The following is a 22,878-nucleotide window of genomic DNA, read 5'->3' as shown; positions in this document are numbered from 1 at the left end:
CATAGTAGGGTGGCAGAACTTGTTAGCAGAATTCACAGGCAGTATTTATTCTTAAAGCATAACTCAGCCATTATTTAAAAAAAATAAAATCCATAAAACCTGCTTTCAGTGAAGTGACACCATCGTTAATGAGAACTAGAGAAAGGACCACTAATTTTTGAAATACTTGAAATAACTGTAATAAAAATACTGGCCTGTACTTAATCGTACTGTCTCTTACAGTAAACTTGTTTTATTAGGAAAGAAATTGTGGTTATTTCTTTATAGAAGGGATGTGGAGCTGCTTGGACTGTGCTTCTCTCTTAGTAAAAGTTCCAAGGCAGAATGTGAACAGAGCAGTAGGTATTTGGGGAATTTTCTTGGCTGTTTTATAGGTCATTTAGATCTTGCTTCCTTTAAGCTCATATCACTTAATATTTTCTCATTGTGGTAACCTCTGAAATAATTTCAGCAGGCAAAGTGGGGAGGTCTATATCTTCAAACAAACTTCACAGTTAATGTACATGCTGTGGACTGTGACTTTCAAAATCCATTGCCTGATACATGAGGCACGTAAGGCCACTTTGACTTGTCTTTTCAGACAGTATTTCAAGTTCTCCATTCATTTTGATCATGGTAAACAAAATGTTTCTATATTTTTGTTGGTTTTGCACCTGATTTGAAGAAGGTTGTCTAGATGTTCTGATACATTTGAAGTTTTTCACTGGGTGTCTGACAAGCATGGCTGCTGCTTGCTTTTTCGACATCTGTTTGACAGTATTATCTGCTCAGTGTTAGTATTTCTTTTAGAACTGCAGAACAAGTATTCATTATATGTGTGTGGTGATGGTGTCATTGACCCTTACTGGGCTATGGGTTGAATAAATTGTGTGTGTATGTTTCTATGGGAATATGACATCTATATTTAAAAACATCTTTAATTTTACTTTATATCATTATGAGTCTTGCACGTGTTCATACCAGTATTTGCCCATGAAAGTAGTTTAATTGAGTCTTTCCTCCACTTCTGGAACTGTAGCATGGCCACTGGCGTTGCATTGTGATTGATCTGTGCCCATTTCTTGCCTTCTGAATTTCACAAAACTGGACGGATGAACCAGTTCAGAGTCTGCCCCCCCCAGTGCTTAAATAGTGTTACGAGCGTTTTATATGCCTGTTACATGCAGGTTGAGACTAAGAACTCAGACGTGTTTGTCATACGCAGCATTAGCTGAACGATGACATATAGTAGAAAATAGGGATTTTTCACTATTGGTGTTAAAAGGTTACTAAATCAGGAGGAAAATAAGATCTTCCTAATAACTCATATTTTATAAGTTGGTATTTAAATATTAGATGTCTGTATTATCTAATTTGTAGGAAAGGGTATTTTCATCATGAGTTATGACTTGTTTCCTCTGGAGAGAAAACATCTTGTGCTGTTGATACACAACATTTACACATTCAAGCTTGTTTACTTTGAGTAATAGTCTATTGTTTCAGTCGTACAACTATATACATATTATTACAAATATACTCTCAGTGGGTAGCTCCATTAAAATGCAATAAACCCAGTTTATTTTGAGATCTCTAGACGTTTTTCTTCTTAGTAGTCCAAAATAATACACTAGTGTTTTCTGTAATTTTTTCCCACACATCATTGTCTTCAGTATTGTTTTTTTGGTTTTTTGGGGTTTTTTTTGGTTTTTTTTTTTTTTTTTTTAATATCAAACTGAATCATCCTTTCTGCAATTTCAGCTCTCTGCTATGTACAGTGCATGGGAAAAGGCTCCATCACTTGAGGTGGATAAATATTTTTGGTAAAGATTTCTCTCAACAAAAACCTTTAAATTTTTTTTTAATGGAGAACTTTTACCATTACCTAAATATTTATATATTTATGAGAGCATTTACAAAACACTGTCTAAATTTTATTGAAACTCTGATTCTAAAACATACACATCTGGGGTTACCTGATTTTTATTTACTGTGTGTTGTGTCTGTGTGTGAAGAAACAAACTTTTCAGGCTGTGTAAATGAGACCTGGTGCCACTGGTGCCAAAACAATGCTCTGGACTATTTTAGAGGGTAAGAAACTGAATCGGAAGTGGGCCTATTTTCTCAGAATTATTTCTCTTTTTTTTTTTTTTTATCTTTGCCAGATCAGTCTGTAACCTCCTTCTGTTACTATGAATGTTTTTATGGGCAGTTGTACCCATCTCTTTTCTTAAATAGTTACTTTACCTGTAACCTAATAATCATCTTTCTAAAACAGCTTCAGGCTCTCCTTCAGATATGGCCCAAGCTGCTGCCTAGAGAAGCATTAGAATTGTTGGATTTCAATTATCCAGACCAGTATGTGAGAGAATATGCAGTGGGTTGTTTAAAACAAATGAGGTGAGTATATCATATTACTTCAACATGCAAAGATTTCTAGGGTGAAAAACTGCATTCTGTTTGCCTATAGGAAAAAAAAAAACAACACCAAAGTGGAAAGATTTAAACATTGAATAGGTGACCAAATAAAGCAGTCTAATTTCTAGATAAGCACATTGGCAGACAAATAAAACCTCCTTATTCTGACATCTTGTATTCAATGGTTATTATTTTCCATGTTGCTTGGAGAACAGCAGTGTGCCTGTGTCCCAGGGAGGGTTGTGTGTTCACCCCTTTCTTGGGCAAAGGGAGAGCCAAGGTAGTGTGAGAACTTTTTAATAACAAAGGGACAAAGTATTACAATAGTCAAATCCTATAAAAACTGCCATCCAGCCTCACACTCTGTGCCAGGTATTGGCTGTATCATTTAACAGAAATGTGAGCTGTAGCATATATTAAAAAAAAGGCAACCCAACAGAGAATTACTGATTTGTTTGTTCTTCACAGTAGCCTTTGCTATCTGCAGTTCTTCCTTTATCACATAGGATTTTGTTCTTCACTGTAACCTAGGGCAAGATTTGTATAATATTATCATTTGCAGCATTACTGCGTATTTCCTGTCCTTGAATTCTAAATTCTCTGTGGTGAATAGTTTTATGATTAATTTTTTAAATGGTCAAGGCTAGATTTTTGGGGTAAAAAAAAGACTATTTTGACTTCTTTTAAATGCAAACAAGCAATTTAGCTGCTGGGTTATCTCAGTAATACTGAACTGTTACATCTGGAATTGTTTCCAGAATTCTTAGTTCTGGCTCTGAAGCAAAATTGTGTTCAGTCGGGTGTCACAAATCAATTTTCAACTTCTTAAAAAAGTCTGATGAAGGCACCTGGTAAAAACTGTACCCTAAAGGTGATCCTATTAGCTGAAATAAAATAAAATAGGCAAAAATAAATACAGCATAGCATAATTGAAAGTTTTTACCAAGTTACTGAAGTTTTTCCGAGTAAGATGGAGAGAATGAAAGAATTCAGTATTTGCATCTCTGAAGACTTCAAGTGATGGACAGAAGAATTTCTACTCTTTTCTTTCCAGCTTAGGCAGACAATTTAAATTCTGCAGGCCTATTATAAGAGGAAAGATACTAAAAAGCCAAGGAACGTTCACATTTGTTCTAGAGTAACATAATTGTCAAGTGTGGGAGGTTTTTTGGGGGGAGAGGAATACAGAATTTTATAGAAAATACTAGAATTATTTTTATTATGTCAGAATATTACTTGAAGTAGTTAATTAGCATAGAGGATTTTCAAAAGTATGTTTATGAACTGTGGCATCATCATCATCAAAAGTACATCAAAGGTGATGTACTTCTCCTTATCTTCTAAAAACCTTCATGTTGTTGGTATGATTTTAACAAACAAATAAAAAAAACCCCAAAACAAAACTTTTTGGCTAAATGGATTGCTTTGGATCTACTTAATATACCTACTAACACCTGTTAACTGTCAGGTAGTTACGTTTAAGGACAGGTTAATTGAATTGCTTTCAGGGGAATGAATACTCTTCTCTCCCTTCTTCGTAAGCTGAGTGACTTTGATAGGTACACCCAACTACTCTCAGTTCCTGTCCATGCCCGCTGCAGCTGACTGCTCAGTTACGGTGGTTCTTTATCTGCTTCCAAAGGTCCAGCTCCTCAGTCGGAGGTTGAGTGGTCAAAGGGAGCCAATGTCCAGTCTGAAATAATGTGAAATAATTAATCTCCCAGATGCTCAACGTAGCACTCAGGCTGAGATCTTGATCTTGTAAAAGCCCATGACAGAACACCAGGTTTTTACTTAGAGGTTTGAGGGCCCTAAGGTTCTGTTAGGGGTATAACTTACTGATGAATGGATCAACCTGGCAGTTGCACGAAGTTGTATGTTATTGTCCTTCTCCACGCGACTGAAAAGTTGGGGGACACTCTTCCTATGGAAACAAATCTGTCATCGTTGGATTTGTCATATGCATCTGGATTTATGGAATATCAATAATCTAGTTATGCTGTTACTAACTGCTTTTATGTACCTCATTCTAGTGATGAAGAGCTCTCTCAGTATCTTCTTCAACTTGTGCAAGTCCTGAAATACGAACCTTTCCTTGATTGCGCGCTCTCCAGATTTCTATTAGAGAGAGCACTCGCTAACAGGAGAATAGGACAGATGTTGTTTTGGCATCTAAGGTAGGAGTTTTTCCCTTAAGTCCTTCTGAAACTATTGAGTCTGATTGGACTTTCTAATATTATTTCTTGAGGATTTTTCTAAATGGCCATTATCGTAGTCCCCTACAAGTCCTCCTTATGTTTCTTTCATTTGTCATTTATGCATCAGAGCAAGCCTATAATTAAAACTATATTACAGTATATAAAAGTATATAAAGGTATATAAAGGTTTGTAATCTACTGTTAGACAAAAGTATTCCAAACTGCATTCAGCTCTGACTATCTCATAAGTTAATCTTGTATATAACCTTAGTGTTTGTTTTGGCTGTGCATGCAGTAAAACTACAATATTGATACCTCACAGTTGAGAAAAATTTATATTATTGTTGAGAGTTAACAGAAAATAAAAGCAGTTCTGTGTGTCGTTGCTACTTTTAATGACCAGTTCCATGAATGGCAGAAACTTTGCAGAATGGACTATTGGTTGATTCTGTCTTTAAAGCACAACTTAGTTTAATATTTCTAAATAAAAAGAGCAAGTACGACATGAAAATGTTTTGGAGGATAATTAGCTCCGGTATAAGGTTCAGTGGTTTCTTTCAAAGTGTTCCCCTTGAGGCAAATTTTGGCTTTTCCCTTACAAAGATTTGAGAACTCGTGGTTTAACATCAGCCCTGATTCTCAATATCATCTTCTAAGATTTACCAGTACTGCTTTCTTGAATAAAAGGGGCTCCTGAACACAAATATCCAGTCACTACCTCTTGACGTTACTGCCTCCAGAACAGTCCTAGACCTTGAAACAAGTGGCATGCATTTGAAGTGTTTTGTTTCTTAAGAAATTTAGCTTTTCATTTTATCTACATGACCATGGTTAGGGTTGTTTTCTGGGGGGTGGGGTGGGTTTTTTTGGTTTTGTTAGGTTTTTTGTTTAGTTGGGGTTTTTTTTGTTTGATTGGTTTTGTTTTTTTGTTTTGGGTTTTGTGGGTTTGTTTTTTTTTTTTTTTTCATTTTAATGGCTTGAAGAATGCTAATCTGTAAATGCTGTGGTCTGATGAGAAGTTTTTCTTCTTATAGGTCAGAGGTTCACATACCTGCTGTTTCAGTACAGTTCGGTTTGATACTTGAAGCTTACTGCCGAGGAAGTGTTGCTCATATGAAAGTGCTTGCTAAACAGGTATAGACTTCCCTTCTCCTTTAAATCTTGACTTGTCCCAGCCTGTAACTCAAATACTTATTCCATTGCTCCTGTGGGGCATATTGGTTACCTTGACAAAGTCCATCTGTTGGGGAGCAGGGGAGAGAAGAAAGCGTGGGGGTGAGAGAGAAATAAAAGGGCTAAATAGGTGGATGATGGAGCAGTCCTCCCTGGCAGAGAAAGCGGCTAGCGCCATGGGGTCTCAGAGGTAGGGAGCTGGGTTTATAGTGTCCGGAGATGTGCGAGGTACTTTCAGCAATACGCATATATTCTGGATAGAACAGTACACTGGCTGGATTATTAACTGAGGAAGGGTTTCTGTGCACTTGAAACGTGTGACCTTTTTTCCCCAGTTAAGTGTAGCTTCTTCCATAGCAACTATCACCTTTCTATCTAAACTTTACCTAGGTGACCCAAGGACTACTTTCCGCAGCTTTGGCATTTGTTAAAGGTTATGCAAAACCCCCTGAAGTTGTAGTATAATGTAGTACTCCCTGGTAACAGGTGCTGAAGTAAAAAAGTGTTAATATAGATATGCTGCTTACCAAAAAAAAAAAAAAAAAAAAAAAGGAGAGAGATATGTTTGGTTTTGAATACTCTAATAAGTGTGTGAGAGGTTTGCTTTTAAATACACTAAGTGTATCAGCAGATCATTAATAGACCCATTCATATAACATGTTTGAAGGCTCTAATGCAGTTTTAGCAAGTTAGTTTAGATTGCAATCATAAAAATCTTTGAAAAAAGATCTCTCTCTGGAATTAATCTATTTACTGTATCAGGCCACAAAAATTGCGCAGATACTTGTCTGATGAGTGCCATTTCTAACAGTTTTGATGCTGTCTATGTTGAAACTGCTTCGAGCGGCATAAGGAGCAGGAATGTACTGTTGTGCTTTTTATTACTGCAGCTCACAGGACATTGAAAAGACCATCTCTTACACAAGTGTGCTTGTTAGTATTGTCAAAATCATAAAAAGATTAGGTGATGAAATGCCTTAAGCAATAGACCTAAGGTCAGTAAAGTTTTTGTGCACTTCACAGGAAACAAATGTCAGTACAATCAAAGAAGGGGCAAAAAAATTCCCAACTGTGCAAACACGGAAGAAATTCAAAGTAGAAATACTTCAAAAAGTTCCTGTTTGTACAACGCAGGTTCCATTTTGTTCCCTTGTCACTGATGTTTGTACAGCTCCTAGAATAGTGGAAAAGCAGAGCGCTTTTGGTTTTGACAGATGGCTGACCTGGCAGGTCTCCATTGCCTCAGTTTTATAATCAAACTGCGTACAATTTCCACAGCATCCTGCCTGACAGGGCTCAGTCTCTCTGTAGAAGTGGTAAGTTTTGACTCAGCACCTTGTAAGTTAGACTGAAGCTTCCTTGTATAGAAATGGACTTTTGTAATGATTAAATTGATGCTGTTTGCTAGAGAATGTGTGTATTACTCAGCATGTTAATGGTGGCTAGCGCAAATACAGCTGATTGTTATAACAACTATTTCATATTTGGCTAACAAATGGCTTAGATGTAGATGCAATGTAGAAATTATGTTTGTTTTACGTGCTGTCTAGGTTTGTTACTGAAGGGCTTTTCTCTGTTAGTGTTATGTACATTTACATCACTAATTTGCATGTTTTCTTACAAGTTACGTACTGGTACAAAACTTTCCAAAACAGAAGGAGGGGAAAAAAGGGTTAAACCCACCTGTATTGATTGCAAATAACTTTTTTACACGTTTTTAAGGTAACAGTGTTGCTTAGATGTGATACAATGATTTGGAACACCTTAATTGATTAGAGCATTTACCGCATGCCTAACTTCAGCTGGGTTTTAATGAACAAACATTTAAGACTGCTCTGTAGAAGTATGTGTAGTTATGTACATGAAAATTGTCTGCAAGTAGTCATATGGCCATATCGTATTGTACGCGACTGCCATGTACAATGAGGCATCTACATCCATAGCTCATCTCAAGCAATGTTTGATTTTGTTAAAGTGTGAAGCACTCGATATTTCTGTTGACTTCAGTATGGATAGAGGCACCTATGTTACGGGCTTTGTTGAATCAGTGGATGAAAACTGTATTTTGAAGAAGGAATTTGTGTAAATGTATCATACGTTAAAATACCTCATTCATTTTTTTGGAAATGTTAAGTCATGCTTTAAAAAGTGGCTTGAGGCATAGGAGCTTTCACCCCATCAATGTCTTTGTTACTTATGAAAATGGTATTTCTGGGATATGAATGACTTAGAAAAGGCTGTTCTCGTATTCTTTCAGGAATGCCACCTTAATTGCATCCATTATTTCCACTTTTAAAAAGTTGTAGAATAATTTAATACTGTAGTTAAGTTCTTTGGGTTTTTTTGAACAGGAATTTTGCATTGTGTTATGTGTAAAATCAGAGCAATAACTTTTAAAAATAAAACATCTCTTTTAGGTGGAAGCCCTTAATAAAATGAAGACTTTAAATAGCCTAATTAAGCTGAATGCCATGAAGCAGAGCAAAGCAAAAGGAAAAGATGCAATGCATACTTGTTTGAAACAAAATGCTTACAGAGAAGCACTTTCTGACCTCCAGTCTCCTCTGAATCCTTCTGTTATACTTTCAGAACTGCAGTAAGTGAAGAATGAGTGAAAAAAATGTCACTGTAGCTTTTGCACGGAAACAGTAAAGCAGAAAGGCATATGTGCTTTAACTTCCTTTGGCTGTATTGTTCGGCAGATACGCTGTCATAGGGAGCTTTTTCTATACTGAGGGAAGGTCTGTTGGGAATCTGCCTGAGGTTCAGATATCAGTTAAATGAGAGGATTTTTGTGATCCGCTATGAAACTTAATGCTCTCTTAGTCAATGTTTTACCATAGCTAAATATATTTAAATATAAGCCTAAAAGTGAATTGGACTGCATTCCTGGCTTTTGTTAAAAAGAATAAGCACAAAAGCTGTTAAAATTTTTAACAGCATTTAAATATAAAGCCTAAAAATTGATGGGAAAGGATATAAAGAAACCTATTTTCTCTGAAAATGCAGGTGTTTAATTTAAGCATTAGGAATGTGTATGCCAATCACGGTATCCAATACCTTCCATCTATAACAGATTATGTTCATAACTTAGTAAGTGCTTATAGCATAGTAGCACAATGAAAGCAGAGATAATGTTTAACTACTTCCAAACTGGAAATCTATGCGTTCTGTTGTGTTTTGAAGAAAGTTTAGACTTTTTCGGTTGAATTATTCTTACTTGACTAAAAGATTTGTTGCGTTATCTTTTAGTGTTGAGAAGTGTAGATATATGGATTCTAAAATGAAGCCTCTATGGATAGTATACAACAACAAAATGTTTGGAGGAGATCTTGTAGGGATCATCTTTAAAAATGGTGATGGTAAGCAGTGCTAAAAATTTTAAATTTTTCCTTTTCCTTCTTCATTCCCACACTGGCACTTAAGCTGTGTTGCTCTTTATTGCCATAGTGTAATGTGATTTATTCTAACATCGGTAAACAAATCTAGCATCTTCTTCTGACTGGGTTTCAAAGTATAGACATTATCAGTCATGATGATATAATTACGGTTAATCGCCCTTTAACCTTTAGACTTGATGAATCGTTTAAATACCTTTTTCTGAAGGCCTTATAAGCATTATAAAGTTTGTCGACAGCACAGCAAGAGACTGAAGTAGCAGTTTCAACCTTTCGTTATAGATCTCCGACAGGACATGTTGACGCTCCAGATTTTGCGTTTGATGGACATACTTTGGAAAGAAGCTGGTCTGGATCTCCGGTAAGGATCTCTTGAGGGCTGGTTTATTTGGTGGAGAGTCCACTTTTAGCAGTAAAACTTTCCTGTTTTTTAAATAGCTTCCCTACTGTCCCCTTTCTAAACATCTGTATTGCTGCCCAAAGGTTTCAGTTGTTATAGCCAAGGTGAACAGGCTATAAGAAAGCAGTTACCTTGGCTAATTTAGATGGCTTCTCTTGCAGTTCATTCTCTAAATGGCCGATATTGGAAAAGAATTTAGCCGTGGAAAAAATAATGGAAGAAGTAAAGTGGAACTTTGGCATATTTTGTTTAGTATCAAGCAGAATATTTTTTCTAGTGCACCATATCTCTTGTCATTTAAGTTGTTGAGATGATTATAAATTCTACTATTCTCTTATATAGTTTACTGTTTTCATCCTTTGAAAATCATCTAGATTTGTATGAGGTAAGGAAACAATTCTTGAATTAAGGGTCCAGCAAGCACGTTTTCTGCCTTTTTGTGTTTGTTTGTGACCTTTCCAAACAGAGATGTTTCATAAACCCCTCATGTAACAAACTTACCTATTAATGGTCACTGATTTTCCAGGCACATGCAAAAATGAGGACTTATTGATTGTGGGAATTGCACCTCTTAAGTTCTAATACATGTATGCCAGTGAGGTACAAACATAGAACACAGATCTGCTGGCCAAATGTTAGCTGCTGAGGATTGCATCTGGATTCTCTAATAGGTAGAACTAATAGGCAAAACACTTTAGAAATTAGTCGGCTTTAAGTGCTGGTAATTTGGGGGCGAGGGAGTAGGAGGTCTGAGATTCTTTATAATAGGATTTCACTTTCTGGTTGAGAGTTACTGGAATGGTGAAATGCACAAATACAGATTCTTCTTTTTAACATTCTTATTTGTCTTGGCCTTATTTCTTAAGGACATCTATGGATTATGCAGCCTTGGCCACAAATGAATGTATTACTGTCCAAATAAATTTTATACCTGTGATCTATTTCCTACAAAATTTGACAGAGGGGTGTCATCCTGTATTAACAACATCATGGGCTTCATGAACACGAGAATCTGGGAGAGGAGAAGTTAGTTGCTTGTGCCTCACTTCTAGGAGTACTGCCGCACAAAGACAATGATGATGATGGTTGGGAACAGTCACCCTGGATGTACCAGGGGTAAACCATGCCTGACTGTCTGATTGCTGCCTTTGAGGGAGGCAAAAGAGTAGTGGATGTCCTTACCTTGACTTCAGCAAGGCATTTCAGTCTGACACACGTAACATTCTTGCCTCTTGAGTTAGGATGTTACAGTCTGGATGGATGAACAACTACATTCTCTGCCTGGAGGTTGATGTCAAGTGGATTATCACTGGATTATCACCCAGGAATTTTTATATTCTTAGCCTTGTCAGTATCCTGCAATGAAAGACTTGTATGTATGTAAGAAAAGGTCCTTCCATCTGTTTTATGCTTACCACCTGCTAATCTCAGTTACTGCATGTTTTCAATTGTATTTCTGAATCGTGATAAATAGTGGGTAGTCATTCGAGAGTAAGACGCGATTCTATAGTAAGATGAGGCTGGCAAAAAAGGTGATTATATTTAGAAACACTACTTTTTGGGGAAAAGAAATATGTTGTAGCTTCCATAAAATTTCACTTTTCAATGCTGTTTCAATGAAGTAGTTCTAACCCAGCCAATTATACAGTCAGTTGAGAAAAAGCATAATGTCCTAGTGCATTTGTACTAAAGTGCTAAAGAGGTTTTTATAGTATTGAACTTGCCCATATTTCATGCTAAAGCTTCCATTTCTGCTTCCTTTGGGCAGCTTTTGTGAGGTTGTAAAGTTACAGTAGAAGTGAAAACTCATAATTTAAGTATTCTGTTAGGGCAGAAATACGCCGTTTGAGAAGAATCTTCTCATTTGCTGCTTCTGCAAAATCACATCTCTCAAAATGAAGTAACAAACCTTTCCAGGACACCACAAGTACAGGAGTTTCTGGCATTTGAAAAACTTGTTCAGAATGATGAGGAGGGATGTGGGATTTTAATTTATTTATTAGTTCATTAGTTAAGTCTTTAGGACAGTTTCTCCTCCCATGTAAGCTACTCGCTTTTTAATTGGTTGTGTAATTAGCAATGAACTCAACTATTTTTTTTTGTAGCAGCCGCTTTTTTTTCCTGCTGTGAGCAGTCCTCTTATCGCTGTTTATTCACAAAGACTTGCAGTCATTGTGAACAACTTCAATGTACATTCTGAAGTTCCACTTTGCATTTTTTTCGTGGTAAAGCACTATTTGGATGTCCGAAAATATTTTTCAGACCAGAAATATCTTTGTGTCTTCCAAAGTCTCTTGCTAAGTAGCTTTCTTGCCTTCACATGCTTGCTAAGATAACCATGACTTCTTTGTAGGAATACTAGAATATTCCAAAGAGAAACAGCATCAGGCATTTTTCGATGTTATGATACAGCCCTCTAGTATGTGGGGAGCTTTTCCAGACAAATCTATTCACCAGCTTTAGCTAATATAGTTTTCAAATTCTAATTTCTTTCTAGAAAAATAGTTGTAAAGATACTGAGTGTCCCATTATTATAAGCCATTTGGAAGTCATAAATTCAATTTTGTATGCCTGTGAAAGAGCTGTAATCCTTTGTTGTTAATTTTTAAGTGCTGTTTATAAGGCTAGAAGTACTTATTTAAACCTTACTTGAAATACTTCATTTATATTCTTTGAGCTCATTTTAGGTTTTTTGTTGTTCAAGCATAATAGTGTGAGCTTCATAAGGCACATAGCAGCAGCCCACACAGATAAGTAAAATTATAAACTTGTTATTTATGCTACTTACAGAAAGGTTCCTTTGAGTGAAGTATGGCATAAAGTAGGAACGTGTATAATAAATTGTTTCTGGCAGTGTATGTTTGCGATGAGGTGGCTGAGTGTGCGTTAAGTTGAACACTGATTTGAGGGAACTCTAGATAATTTATGTCATTATAAATAGACTGTGAGGGGACTAATCGAGCATTTGGGGGCAAGGACAACCTCTAGCAGCTGTGGAATCCCAGATGAGGCATTCTTTGGTTGCTGCCTTCCCAGAAGCTTCGCTTGTGGTTCCAGCCTGGGCCACACACCGTGCCTAGCAAACAGGAATAGTGATTAGGAGTCATCAAATATGCTTTTCCTGACTAAGGCATTTTTTTAAACTCAACAAAGGAAAACCAAAAAGTGGCTCTGATGTCCAGGATTTTTCTTCAAACTCTCAGAAGAAAAAAAATAGAAAGGGGAAGTTCCTAGTGAGAATTGAAGTTCTATAATTGGCCTCTTCCATTTATTTACTTAAGCGGGAGCATCTTCCTTCCATTCATCCTCTCTTAGTTATGATTATAAAATAAAATGCTGGGATTGAGGCAGGGTTACAATTCTGTGTCTATCAAAGAGAGATTAACCAGGCAGTTGCCAAGGGAAGGCTCTGAAACGGCCTTAATTGGAAACAGAATTGGACAAAACAACACTCCGAACGCCCAGAGGGTGAGGATGCAGCTAAGAGAGTAAGACTTTGTGATCCCCGTGTTTGCAGTCTACATGCCTCTCAAGAAGAGGTAACTCCAGAATCTATTAACAGCAGTGGTAGTGAGTTCTGTTACCCTGTTCATGAACCTGAACTTGTTGGCTTGCTGCTTTTTGCTTCAGTAAGAGGTATGGCATCAGACGAAAAAGTAGCATCAAACAGATCTGCTGTCCTGAAAAATACAACTTCATGCATCTATACTAATGAGCAGAGTCTTTTCTTCTTGCCCTGTATCATCATCCTTTGAGGCTTTAGTTTCCCTGAAGCTGTCACTTCCCTTTTTCCTTTTGTGGATGCATAATGGTTATGTGCTTTTCAACTTTTTTCCACTATAGAGTGTCCGATAATGCCGTTCAGGTAAAAGCAGGGCTTCTCCCTTATTTCAGCAGTGTAGGAGCAGAAGCACTTGCTGTTTGCCTCTCTCCTCCAATCAATAATGTCTCACTACAAGCAAATTGTACAGCTTCTGTGAAGCATGGATCAAATGGCAACCATCACGCTGCCATCGAGGAGTTTGGGATAGGATCTGTTTCCTTATAATGGCACTGCAGTCTGCAGCCAGTCATTTAGTAGTAATTTAAAATGAAATCTTAGCCCTGTCTGTGTTGAAAGCAAGCATGATATTCCCAGTGGGATCTCTCAGCTCTGGAGAGGAACACCAAATATATATTGTTTCTGAGATCTCCAAAGCTAAAGAAGGAGAAAGGCTGGTTAGTTGGTTGGTTTGTTTGTTTTTTAACTGTCTCACAGGTAAACTGGCCCCTGTCGCACATGGTGTGTTCTGTTGTCTAGGTTCCCGTGTGTGCGTTCTGACTAAATACCAGAACAGGACCAGTGTTTGTATCAGAACAGGAAACGTATGCACGCGGGAGGACGCACCAGTGTACTCCAGTAGGTCCTTCATCCTGGGCTGTCGCTGGATGGACTGTGGAGCGCGCAGCTGAATACAGCTGCAGATGTAAATTGCCTCTGCTTCTCAGCACAGACCCAACCGTTAGACAGCCAAGACCATCCCGCGGGACGAGCGCTGCTCTGTCATTTAGAGAAGTCTGGCTCACAGTCAGTTTACCCTAGACATCAGTCAGTCAAGTACCAAAGAGAAATTAGAAAACCAAAAAAGCATATTTTTTAATTAATCCCCATACTTAAAGAAAAACCAAAACACCCTACCTGTTCATTTCTAAGACAAACTATTACCTGAAAATTGAGCAGGAAATAGTTGGCCTAAGACATTAGTAAGTACGTGCAGGTAAACTTCCTCAACTCTTTCTGTAGTTTATCTCTAGTTGTTTCTAGTACCATAAGTATGGGCAATTATGGAACAAAGTTACTCAGTTAAACAGTATTTATATTGAAATTGCATCTGCAGAGTGACGAAACGAGAATTTCAGAGATTCAAACCCTGTGAAAAGTTACAACTACACAAGTTATTTTGCTTAAAAAAAAAAATCTATGTCTGAAGTCACCTGTATGGGCATAGTCATAGTAGATGACTTTCTATTATTTTTATGAGAAGTGTTTAAATATTACAAATATATGTCACAGCAGAGGAGCACAACATCTGTCCTCCCAAGCATGCTGTGGGGCCTGCAGTGTTGCACCTCTTAAGAGAGTAATCCTTGCATCAACAAGTATTTCTGCTGCTTTACCTATATTACAGCATCGAAATTGTGTTAAGGGGGAAATTAGTAAAGTAGCAGAGCAACAGAAAATCCTAAGTTTGAGGCGTTTGATCTACGCTGAGTGACCTTTGCTGTGGTAAATTGTCATAAAAGTATTTAGTACTTAGTTACTTTTTGGACAGATAGAGGGGAGTTCTCCAAACTTTTTCATTTCCCTGCCTGTTTAGAGTGAGTTTTCATTTTCACCTCCCTCCCTTAATGAGTGTGAAGGCTGATGTTAAGCGGCTGTGTATGAAATCAGAGTTCACAAACATACTGAAAAATATATTTGTTACAAGTTTAAACAATATAATTATTTTTAACCATTGGACCTGATGTTACAGAGAATGTGCTGATAAATTACCAGAACTTGGTGTTGGATTTGGAAAGATACTGCTTTGGAGAATTAAACTCTTGAAATAAAGAACGGTATTAAATGGGGTGAAGAAGATGATTTTCTGTCCTGCTGTATTGATCTCTTCATGGTCTTTACTGGCATTAAAAAGCAGGGAGCATATCCTGCTGACAGATGTTGCAGTCAGAAAGACCAGGATGAGATGGAAAGGGCCCAGAGGATTTGTCCCTAACTTGACTCCTGTCAAACTGTCTCTCTGACAAGGATGTTTTTTCCTCCAGTTGTAAGCACACGGTCCTCGAGGGGCTGAAGGCTTTCATCATTGCTTGCTTTTGAAGGGGAAGTTGTTGGACATGTGCCCAGTTAAGCTGCAAGTAGGGTGGGTTGAAATGCCATGGAAGAAGGCCAGCGTGCACTTTAACCTGGCAATATTTGGCTTGCGTTTGTCGTGTCGTGATAAGGATGGGCAGTGCTTCCTTGTATCATGAACGCTGGTGTTCAGTAATCACAGATAGCCTTCTGTCCCTGTGAGAACCCTCTGGTCTAGAGAGTTGGGGTTTTTAATTGGGAAATAGAGTAGAAACGGGAAGAAGGTTCCAAATCTGCACTTACATTTTTTTTGTTTTGAAGTTGTGTATTCTCTAATTGCCCTCTTGAATCTGGTTTTCAGTTCACGCTGTTGCCAGTAGAGAAGAATCCCCAACTACATAGTTATTAATACTTGCAACGCTTTGGTTGTGTGTTATTGCTGAGGTAGAGAAACTGTTCAGTTACCTAATAGCTATTATGCCAGAAAGTTCCAATTAATTTCATCTGGAATTTTATTTATTTTTCTTCTATGGCTTGGGATAATAGGCTGTGTCAGTTAAGAGATGTGGTTGTGCTTTGCAGTGATGAAACTAAGTATCTGTTTTATATACAAATACCTATGACAACTCCACTACACACACACATACACACACACACACTACTGCAGTTAGATTTGCGTGGGCATCTGTCCTTTTATGCATGGATCTAAGACCAGGATTGAGATAATATTCTTGACCTGGTGCGTCGCACGATTTGTGATGCAGTGCCTTTGAAGAGTTTGCTTCAAGTTTCCATTGTGTACATTGAACTCCCATCTAAGATGCCATTCTGTTTAGCAATTTGGGCATCTGGAGTGAGGAAACGTTTCAGAAAAATTCACATATCTATTTAGACACATCTCTCCTTGATTCGTATCTTTATCTGTGTCTTATTTGCGTGCAATGATATTGTTATAAATATTTTTACTAGGCATAGTATATGAATGCACAGGAATATTCTTATATATCACATGGGTTAAAAGGTGTATTCTTGTTTTTCATTAGGTTTCTAGGGTTAAAATTAGAGTTGGAAAATATTATTTTATGTTTATATTTAAAAGGTTTTCCAGCATTTTAAGTTGAAATGGGACGAATGGGGAAAAAGGATAAGAGCCTCTTTTCCATTTACGCAAATAATCTAGAATGAACATGAGTGTAATTTACTGTCGGTTTAGCCAGTAAATTAACAAACGAAAACAAAGGGCTCCCTCTATGGTTTCTCCTGTAAAATTACAAGACAACTGTGTTCCCTAGTAAAAGGGAAAAATTAGAGTTGCTTATAATTTCTTTTTTACGTATATATGTAACAGGAAAAATTAATGTTTTACATGTATTGCTGGGATTTTAGCTTTGCAAGCAATATCTGTATATTAACCTTTTAGAGTTTAATGTTCAAGTTAGCATGAGTATTCAGCCCTCTCAAAATGTTGATACACTGAAGAAAAACATTCTTACGATTTCCATTTTTAACAGGAATCTGTGTTTTGTTTCAGGATATTGCCATATGGGTGTTTAGCGACGGGAGATCACTCTGGCCTTATTGAGGCTGTTTCTAGTTCAGAAACCATTGCTGACATCCAGTTAAATAGTAGCAATGTTGCTGCTGCTGCTGCCTTCAACAAAGATGCTCTCTTAAACTGGCTGAAGGAATACAATTTAGGGTAACTTCTACAGTTATTTTCTCATCTATAGTGTGAGCTACAAAATTCCTGTAAGTTTCTATTTCCATATTGAGGAATGTGTGGCTCTTCTGGCACTTTTCTTACTACTTATTTTTCTACTATGTCAAATCCTGAGTCAGATTTATGGTGCTTTTTGGAATTCAAACAACGTTCCAGCTGAAATTCTGGCATTTGCAGCATTTTGACTGTATGTTGTTGAATAAGTCATACTAGATTTGGCAAAACAAATAAACAAACCCAAGAAAACTATGTGGGTCTCAAGTCTTGATGTTGTTGCCTTTCATGATATTTGCATTTCTCCTATTTTCCGTAGCTACTTTTTACAGTTATTTTCTCTTAAAGAAGTCTAGTTTTACAGCATCCTAATGGGCTTCTAGTTTAAACAAGTAAAAATCCTTATTAAGGTCAAGGCACAACATGAATTACCAGTAGTATGCACTAATACACTAATATTGTCTGTCTGGTTTTTTTTTTTTTCTCTTAGAGATGACTTGGATCGAGCCATTGAAGAATTTACTCTGTCTTGTGCTGGCTACTGTGTAGCTACTTATGTATTGGGAATTGGCGACAGACACAGTGACAATATCATGGTCAGAAAAAACGGTCAGGTAAAAATCTCTCCCATAGGCAGAATAACTGCGGCATCTCTGTTGTGCAAGAATTATCTGGAGAACTTTTAATTTCTTTAGTGTCTCAGTAAAATTAAATCGACACATTGTTGGAACTGATGTCTTTGTTCACTGAGAATTGAAGAGAGCTTCAAAGAAAGGACATGTAAGACTAGTGGAAGGACCAACCGATGCCTGTTTAGTAAGCAATTCTATATCAAGTGAGGCTGTTCTACAGAACTTTTTTCAGAACATCCAAAAGGCCTGTTAATGCTTCAGATTCATTGAATAAAAATAGTCTTGGAGAATCTTGCAAAAGACCATCCTTAAGAATACATGAATTACAGTTTTGAACAGCGTAGTTTTCCTGAAGTTGGTCTCTACAGCGTATCCTTGCAGAAGTGTTCAGTGTGGAACTCAGTACCAGCATAATGCTGTGTCTGTGAGTCTCAAAACCTAGAACCTACGTTAACTCTTAGACATGTATTTTCCTCTTTAATTTTTACTTTCTACTGTAACTTGTCTGATTTTATTTAAATTATTCTGCCCATAGAACTAGCAAGGGTTATAGAAGTGGGAGTTCTGTAGACATTTGCAGTATTCTTTTAAGTTTTTACTTACTAGAAGAAAACTGAAATGTCCTTATCTTTGATTCTAAAATGGAGAACTGTCTCAGGGTCTCTGAGATTAACTTAAGTTCTACTGGCCTTGCTCCTGACTTTATGTAGGAAGCCCTTGGATACAGAGTTGTTGAGGCTCATGGGCTCATCATTGGGATCATTTTTCTCTCTGACATTACCAACAAGACGTCTATTGGCAGACATCAGAAGCTAAAACCTGAGATAGTCTTTTGCATGCTAATTTGTAGCAGTGGTCACTCGTAAGAGCGTGGATGTTATCACTGACTTTAAATAAATCTTGAAAAATTTTAAAACTAAATGCTCACAAGGGGTCGAAATCATGGGCTGTGGAGGGTAGCATTAGGAGTATAACTGTTCTTGATATCAGCATCCTGTAGAGATATTAAAAAAGTGAAATATCTCACTGGAAAAATAAATTATCACTTCTGTTTTTTTAGCTCTTTCATATAGATTTTGGGCATATTCTTGGGAACTTCAAGTCCAAGTTTGGAATTAAAAGGGAACGGGTACCTTTCATACTCACCTATGATTTCATTCATGTTATTCAACAAGGAAAAACAGGGAACACGGAAAAATTTGGTCGGTGAGTATTATTTTGATCTCTTCCTTTTGTAACTGAGATGATCTCTGATGATAATTTCCAGCACAGCAGGAACCTGTCTGGGTTTGGTTTGCTCATTTGTACTTGTGGGGAAGTGGGCTAATGTGCATTTACAATACTATCTACTTCTCTACCCGAGCTAGAATATTCATACAAATTACTTCATACGTCAGAAACTGCAGCTCTGCAGTGGAAAGACACAGTTCCTTTTTATCTCCTTCAGCAGGAGATGGCTTCTTCTGGGCTCACCTTTTTTTACCTACAGCATCACTGGGCAGTAAGGAGGGATTCCACAGACTACTGTTGGAGCAAGATGAAGCACGGGGCTTAGAAACAGGCTCCCTTCTGCCCATCAGTGCACACTCAGCGTGCTCATCAATCCTGGCGTTCTGTAGATGCTTAGGCATATAGAGCCATGTGCTCATCATCCAACACTTTTGCATGCCCCTTCCCATCTGTGGTTAGAGCGCTGCAGCGGAACAAGAAAGCACACGACAAGGGAAGACTGCCCTCTGTCAGTCCTGCCTGTTGAGGCAGATTTTTCATTTTCCCTTCTGTATCATTCTCGCCAATTGACGGGAGGGGCATTCTGAATGTTTTGTGCTCACTTTGCTATCAGTTTTCACAGGAAGAATTTATTGACAGAGAAATGAAATTAAGTACTTGGGGGTATGGCTTGATAAATCTTACGGCTGCTTCTGGTAGAGGAAGCTGTACATATGATTTTAATGGTGTGTCTAGGAAGAATTGAAATCAGCTGCCAGCGACCCATTTCTCTCCTGGAGAGTAAGGAAACCAACCTGTAGCTCCATTTTTAAAATCAGGAAGTAAAGGCTGTTAGGTGACTGTGCTATTGCAAGAGCCGTGGAATGCGGAGTGCTTGAAATGGCAGTAGGATTCCACTTTCAATTGAAAAATGCCTCAGAAGAGAATTTATTCTTTGAAGTGTAACCTGTCATCTTAGTCTGAAGGGTTCTTCCCATTTCCTGTGGAAATTTACAGATTAGATGCTGGACAGTGGCACCTTTGGGGACATTGAGCAAGTTCTCGAGTGTCTGTGTGATGGGTCTCTATGCCAGATCTGGCAGTCGGTTCAATTTTGTCCATGTTTGCAGGAAGGATTTCCCTTATAGAGAAAGGCTGGATTGGTAGATCCTCTATATAGGATCTTCAGGGTGTTTCAGCTAACAAATTCTGAGGGAGAGTGGGCTCTGGCATTACTTTTGGCATTTTTTGCTCTTTATGAAGAACGGTGTTTTTTTTAAAAAGCTTTTGGTCTTTTGTACTGATGTTTTAAGGGCTTGTTGGAAAGTCGTGGGGTATTTTTGTGGGAATACATTGGAGGTTCTGTAGACATCTCTGTCCTTTCCTTTCTGTTACTGTGTTCCTACGATACGTGCGTTACACCAGATAATTTTTGGAAATCATGACATATGTTTATCCACTGTGTAAGTTCTCATGTGTTGTCTTCATTGCATGTGCTTTGTGGTTGAACGTGAAGTTTCCGCCAGTATTGTGAAGAAGCGTACTTGATTCTGAGAAAACATGGAAACCTATTTATTACACTCTTTGCACTGATGTTAACTGCAGGGCTTCCAGAGCTAACCTCTGTCAAGGACATCCAGTATCTCAAGGTAAAGTAAGATTTACAGCTCGGCAGGATTCGGCGTTTTTCCAGTACGTGAATTTTGATTCTAAGATGAATACATTTTAATTGTTTTCCATTTCTCTCAAGATTTCCACATAGTTCTCAAAGCTTTCTTTCTCAGCTCTATGGAACAAGGTCTGTAGTCAGTCCTAGCAGTCGAAGAAAACTAGGACTATACGCTCTTCTCAACCATTCTATAATGAGTTCAGCATCCCTGCATCTTAAATGTAGTCATTTCAGGGGTGTTTTATGTCTTGGCTCATGCACAAGCATAGACCTGTAAAGGTGAAAATTATTTGCTTAATTCTTTTTTAGTTTTAACTTTAAACCCAGAAGATACCACTGATGTAGTGCTTAATGAATAATAGGTGAAAAAGTGTCAAAACGGAAGAAACCAGAATGTGGTTTGTGTCGAGTTGTGGAGGAGGCCTTAACTGTGGTTTTTAAAATTCCTAACAGTACTTGTTTTCCTGTCACCTTAGGACTCTCTCGCCTTAGGGAAGAGTGAGGAAGAAGCACTAAAACAATTTAAGCAGAAGTTTGATGAAGCACTCCGGGAGAGTTGGACTACTAAAGTGAACTGGATGGCTCACACTGTTCGAAAAGATTACAGATCCTAGATTTTTGCATTTGCACTAAGCTGAATGTTACCTTGATAAGTGTTTTTTAAAGGCGATCTGTAGTATGGACCAACGGAACTCGCTTCAAATAAGAAAGAAAACAATGACAAAAAGAAACGGGCTGAAATAATTCCCGAGTCTTTTGCACTCTGCTTCTGAATGCTTGATTCCACGACTGTCTCTACAAATAGTGAACATCCTGGATAATCAGTTCCTGCTGACTTTGCACGCTGAGAGCTACTAGGCATTTTTAAAAATACTTTGGTACTTTATGGAGGTGTAAATATTTGTTTTTATACGTTAGGGTAATGTACTCTAACATACTCAGGAGGTTCGAAGACCTCTGACAGAACTGTTCTTTGTTTAAAGTGGGGACTTGAAGAGTAAATTTTTTTTATATCCTAATCTGGCTAAAAATGATCACATTGTGTATATTTTTCATATGAACTCTGCCCTACTGGCACAGATGCATTAATTCTACTGTAAATAGCAACCACAATATCATTGTACTACAGGGAGGTGCTTCTTCACGTCAGATACTGCTGCCGAAAGTCGGTATTTGTAAGATGGGGAGGGGTGAGAGATGGAGGGGCGGGGGGGAGAGGCATTTGAAAGCAATGCAGTGTCCAGATGTTCAGGGTTGCATGATTTTGTTCCTCTGACATAACAGACAGAAAAGAAGCCCTTCAGTAAGAGGAAAGTTAGGTCAATTCCAACCATGTCTGAGAATCCCTCATTGGTAACGGTCTCCCATTCGGCCTCTGGGGCTTCGTTTTCAACTCCTGAAGAGGCACATTTATTTCAGGTTCAGCAAGACGCTCCTTACAGCTTTACATTGAAATTCCTATCTTGGACTAGTTGTGCCATGCAAACGTACTGACTCATGTATGGAAAATTTTCATTAAATGTACTTCACATAGTGGTTTTTAGAGCATACATACCAAAAAACCCCAAATGTTTGGAAAAGCAAGTGTTTATGGGAAAAGATCATTCCATAAAACACCAATGAGAAGTCATTAATCTTTTCTTTCTGTATTTATTAAAAGCTTGCAGTAATGTTGCTTTACCAAGATATATATGTTGAAGATGGTTGCTGAAGAAACTGGATTTGTTTTAATTTATTTAGTGAGGTACCAGGCTTTTAGGTGCTTAAATGGAGAGCAAATTTGTTACGTGCAATAGGGAACTGCTGGTTAAAAGATGTAACATACTGTTTCTGGACATCAGCAAGATAGACTTTAACTACTGCTCGTTCTCCAAGGAACACTGGTAGCTCTCAATTCTTGTTGACATTTGAAAGAGAATTAAACATATATATTTACTTTTTGACTAAACAGTTGTTTTGCATAGAAATGTTGTTTTATGTAGGAGTTTAATTAAAGGTGGTTTTACTTTGTTGAGAGTGATTTATTATTTCTTGTTGTTGTTTTGGGATTTTGTTGTTTCTTTTAAAGGTCAAGAACCTATCTGGAGCCAGGATGGTGTTTTATGTAGTGGTTCGATTCCCTTGTCCTCACCCTTGGGCCTAAGCTGTCTGAAAAGACCTCTGCTTCTACAGTATTGTAAAAGTAAAAAATGGTTTGTGGTTTGTTTTGGTGGGGTTTTGGTTTTGGTTTGTTTTATAATATAGTAGCATTTTAAGTG

General features: G+C 37.6%; 1 protein-coding gene across 6 annotated transcripts in view; it reads left to right on the top strand.

Annotated features, from left to right (window-relative positions):
- The window catches only part of PIK3CB (phosphatidylinositol-4,5-bisphosphate 3-kinase catalytic subunit beta), a 104,220-nt gene extending 81,588 nt beyond the window's left edge, over positions 1–22,632 (top strand). For all 6 annotated transcript variants that reach the window (XM_054206102.1, XM_054206103.1, XM_054206106.1 and 3 more), the window contains 11 exons: positions 2,255–2,376; positions 4,428–4,571; positions 5,627–5,726; positions 8,183–8,361; positions 9,018–9,127; positions 9,446–9,524; positions 16,928–17,095; positions 17,601–17,724; positions 18,803–18,948; positions 20,468–20,600; positions 21,097–22,632. In XM_054206102.1, the coding sequence (XP_054062077.1) occupies positions 2,255–2,376; positions 4,428–4,571; positions 5,627–5,726; positions 8,183–8,361; positions 9,018–9,127; positions 9,446–9,524; positions 16,928–17,095; positions 17,601–17,724; positions 18,803–18,948; positions 20,468–20,600; positions 21,097–21,234 (1,443 nt within the window). In that variant the 3' untranslated portion in view covers positions 21,235–22,632. The remainder of the gene's footprint in view (positions 1–2,254; positions 2,377–4,427; positions 4,572–5,626; positions 5,727–8,182; positions 8,362–9,017; positions 9,128–9,445; positions 9,525–16,927; positions 17,096–17,600; positions 17,725–18,802; positions 18,949–20,467; positions 20,601–21,096) is intronic.
- Positions 22,633–22,878: the final 246 nt, after the last annotated feature.

Source organism: Rissa tridactyla, chromosome 6 (genome assembly GCF_028500815.1).
Source record: "Rissa tridactyla isolate bRisTri1 chromosome 6, bRisTri1.patW.cur.20221130, whole genome shotgun sequence".
In the NCBI taxonomy this organism is placed as follows: Eukaryota; Metazoa; Chordata; class Aves; order Charadriiformes; family Laridae; genus Rissa; species Rissa tridactyla.
This window is presented reverse-complemented; position numbering and strand designations above follow the sequence as displayed.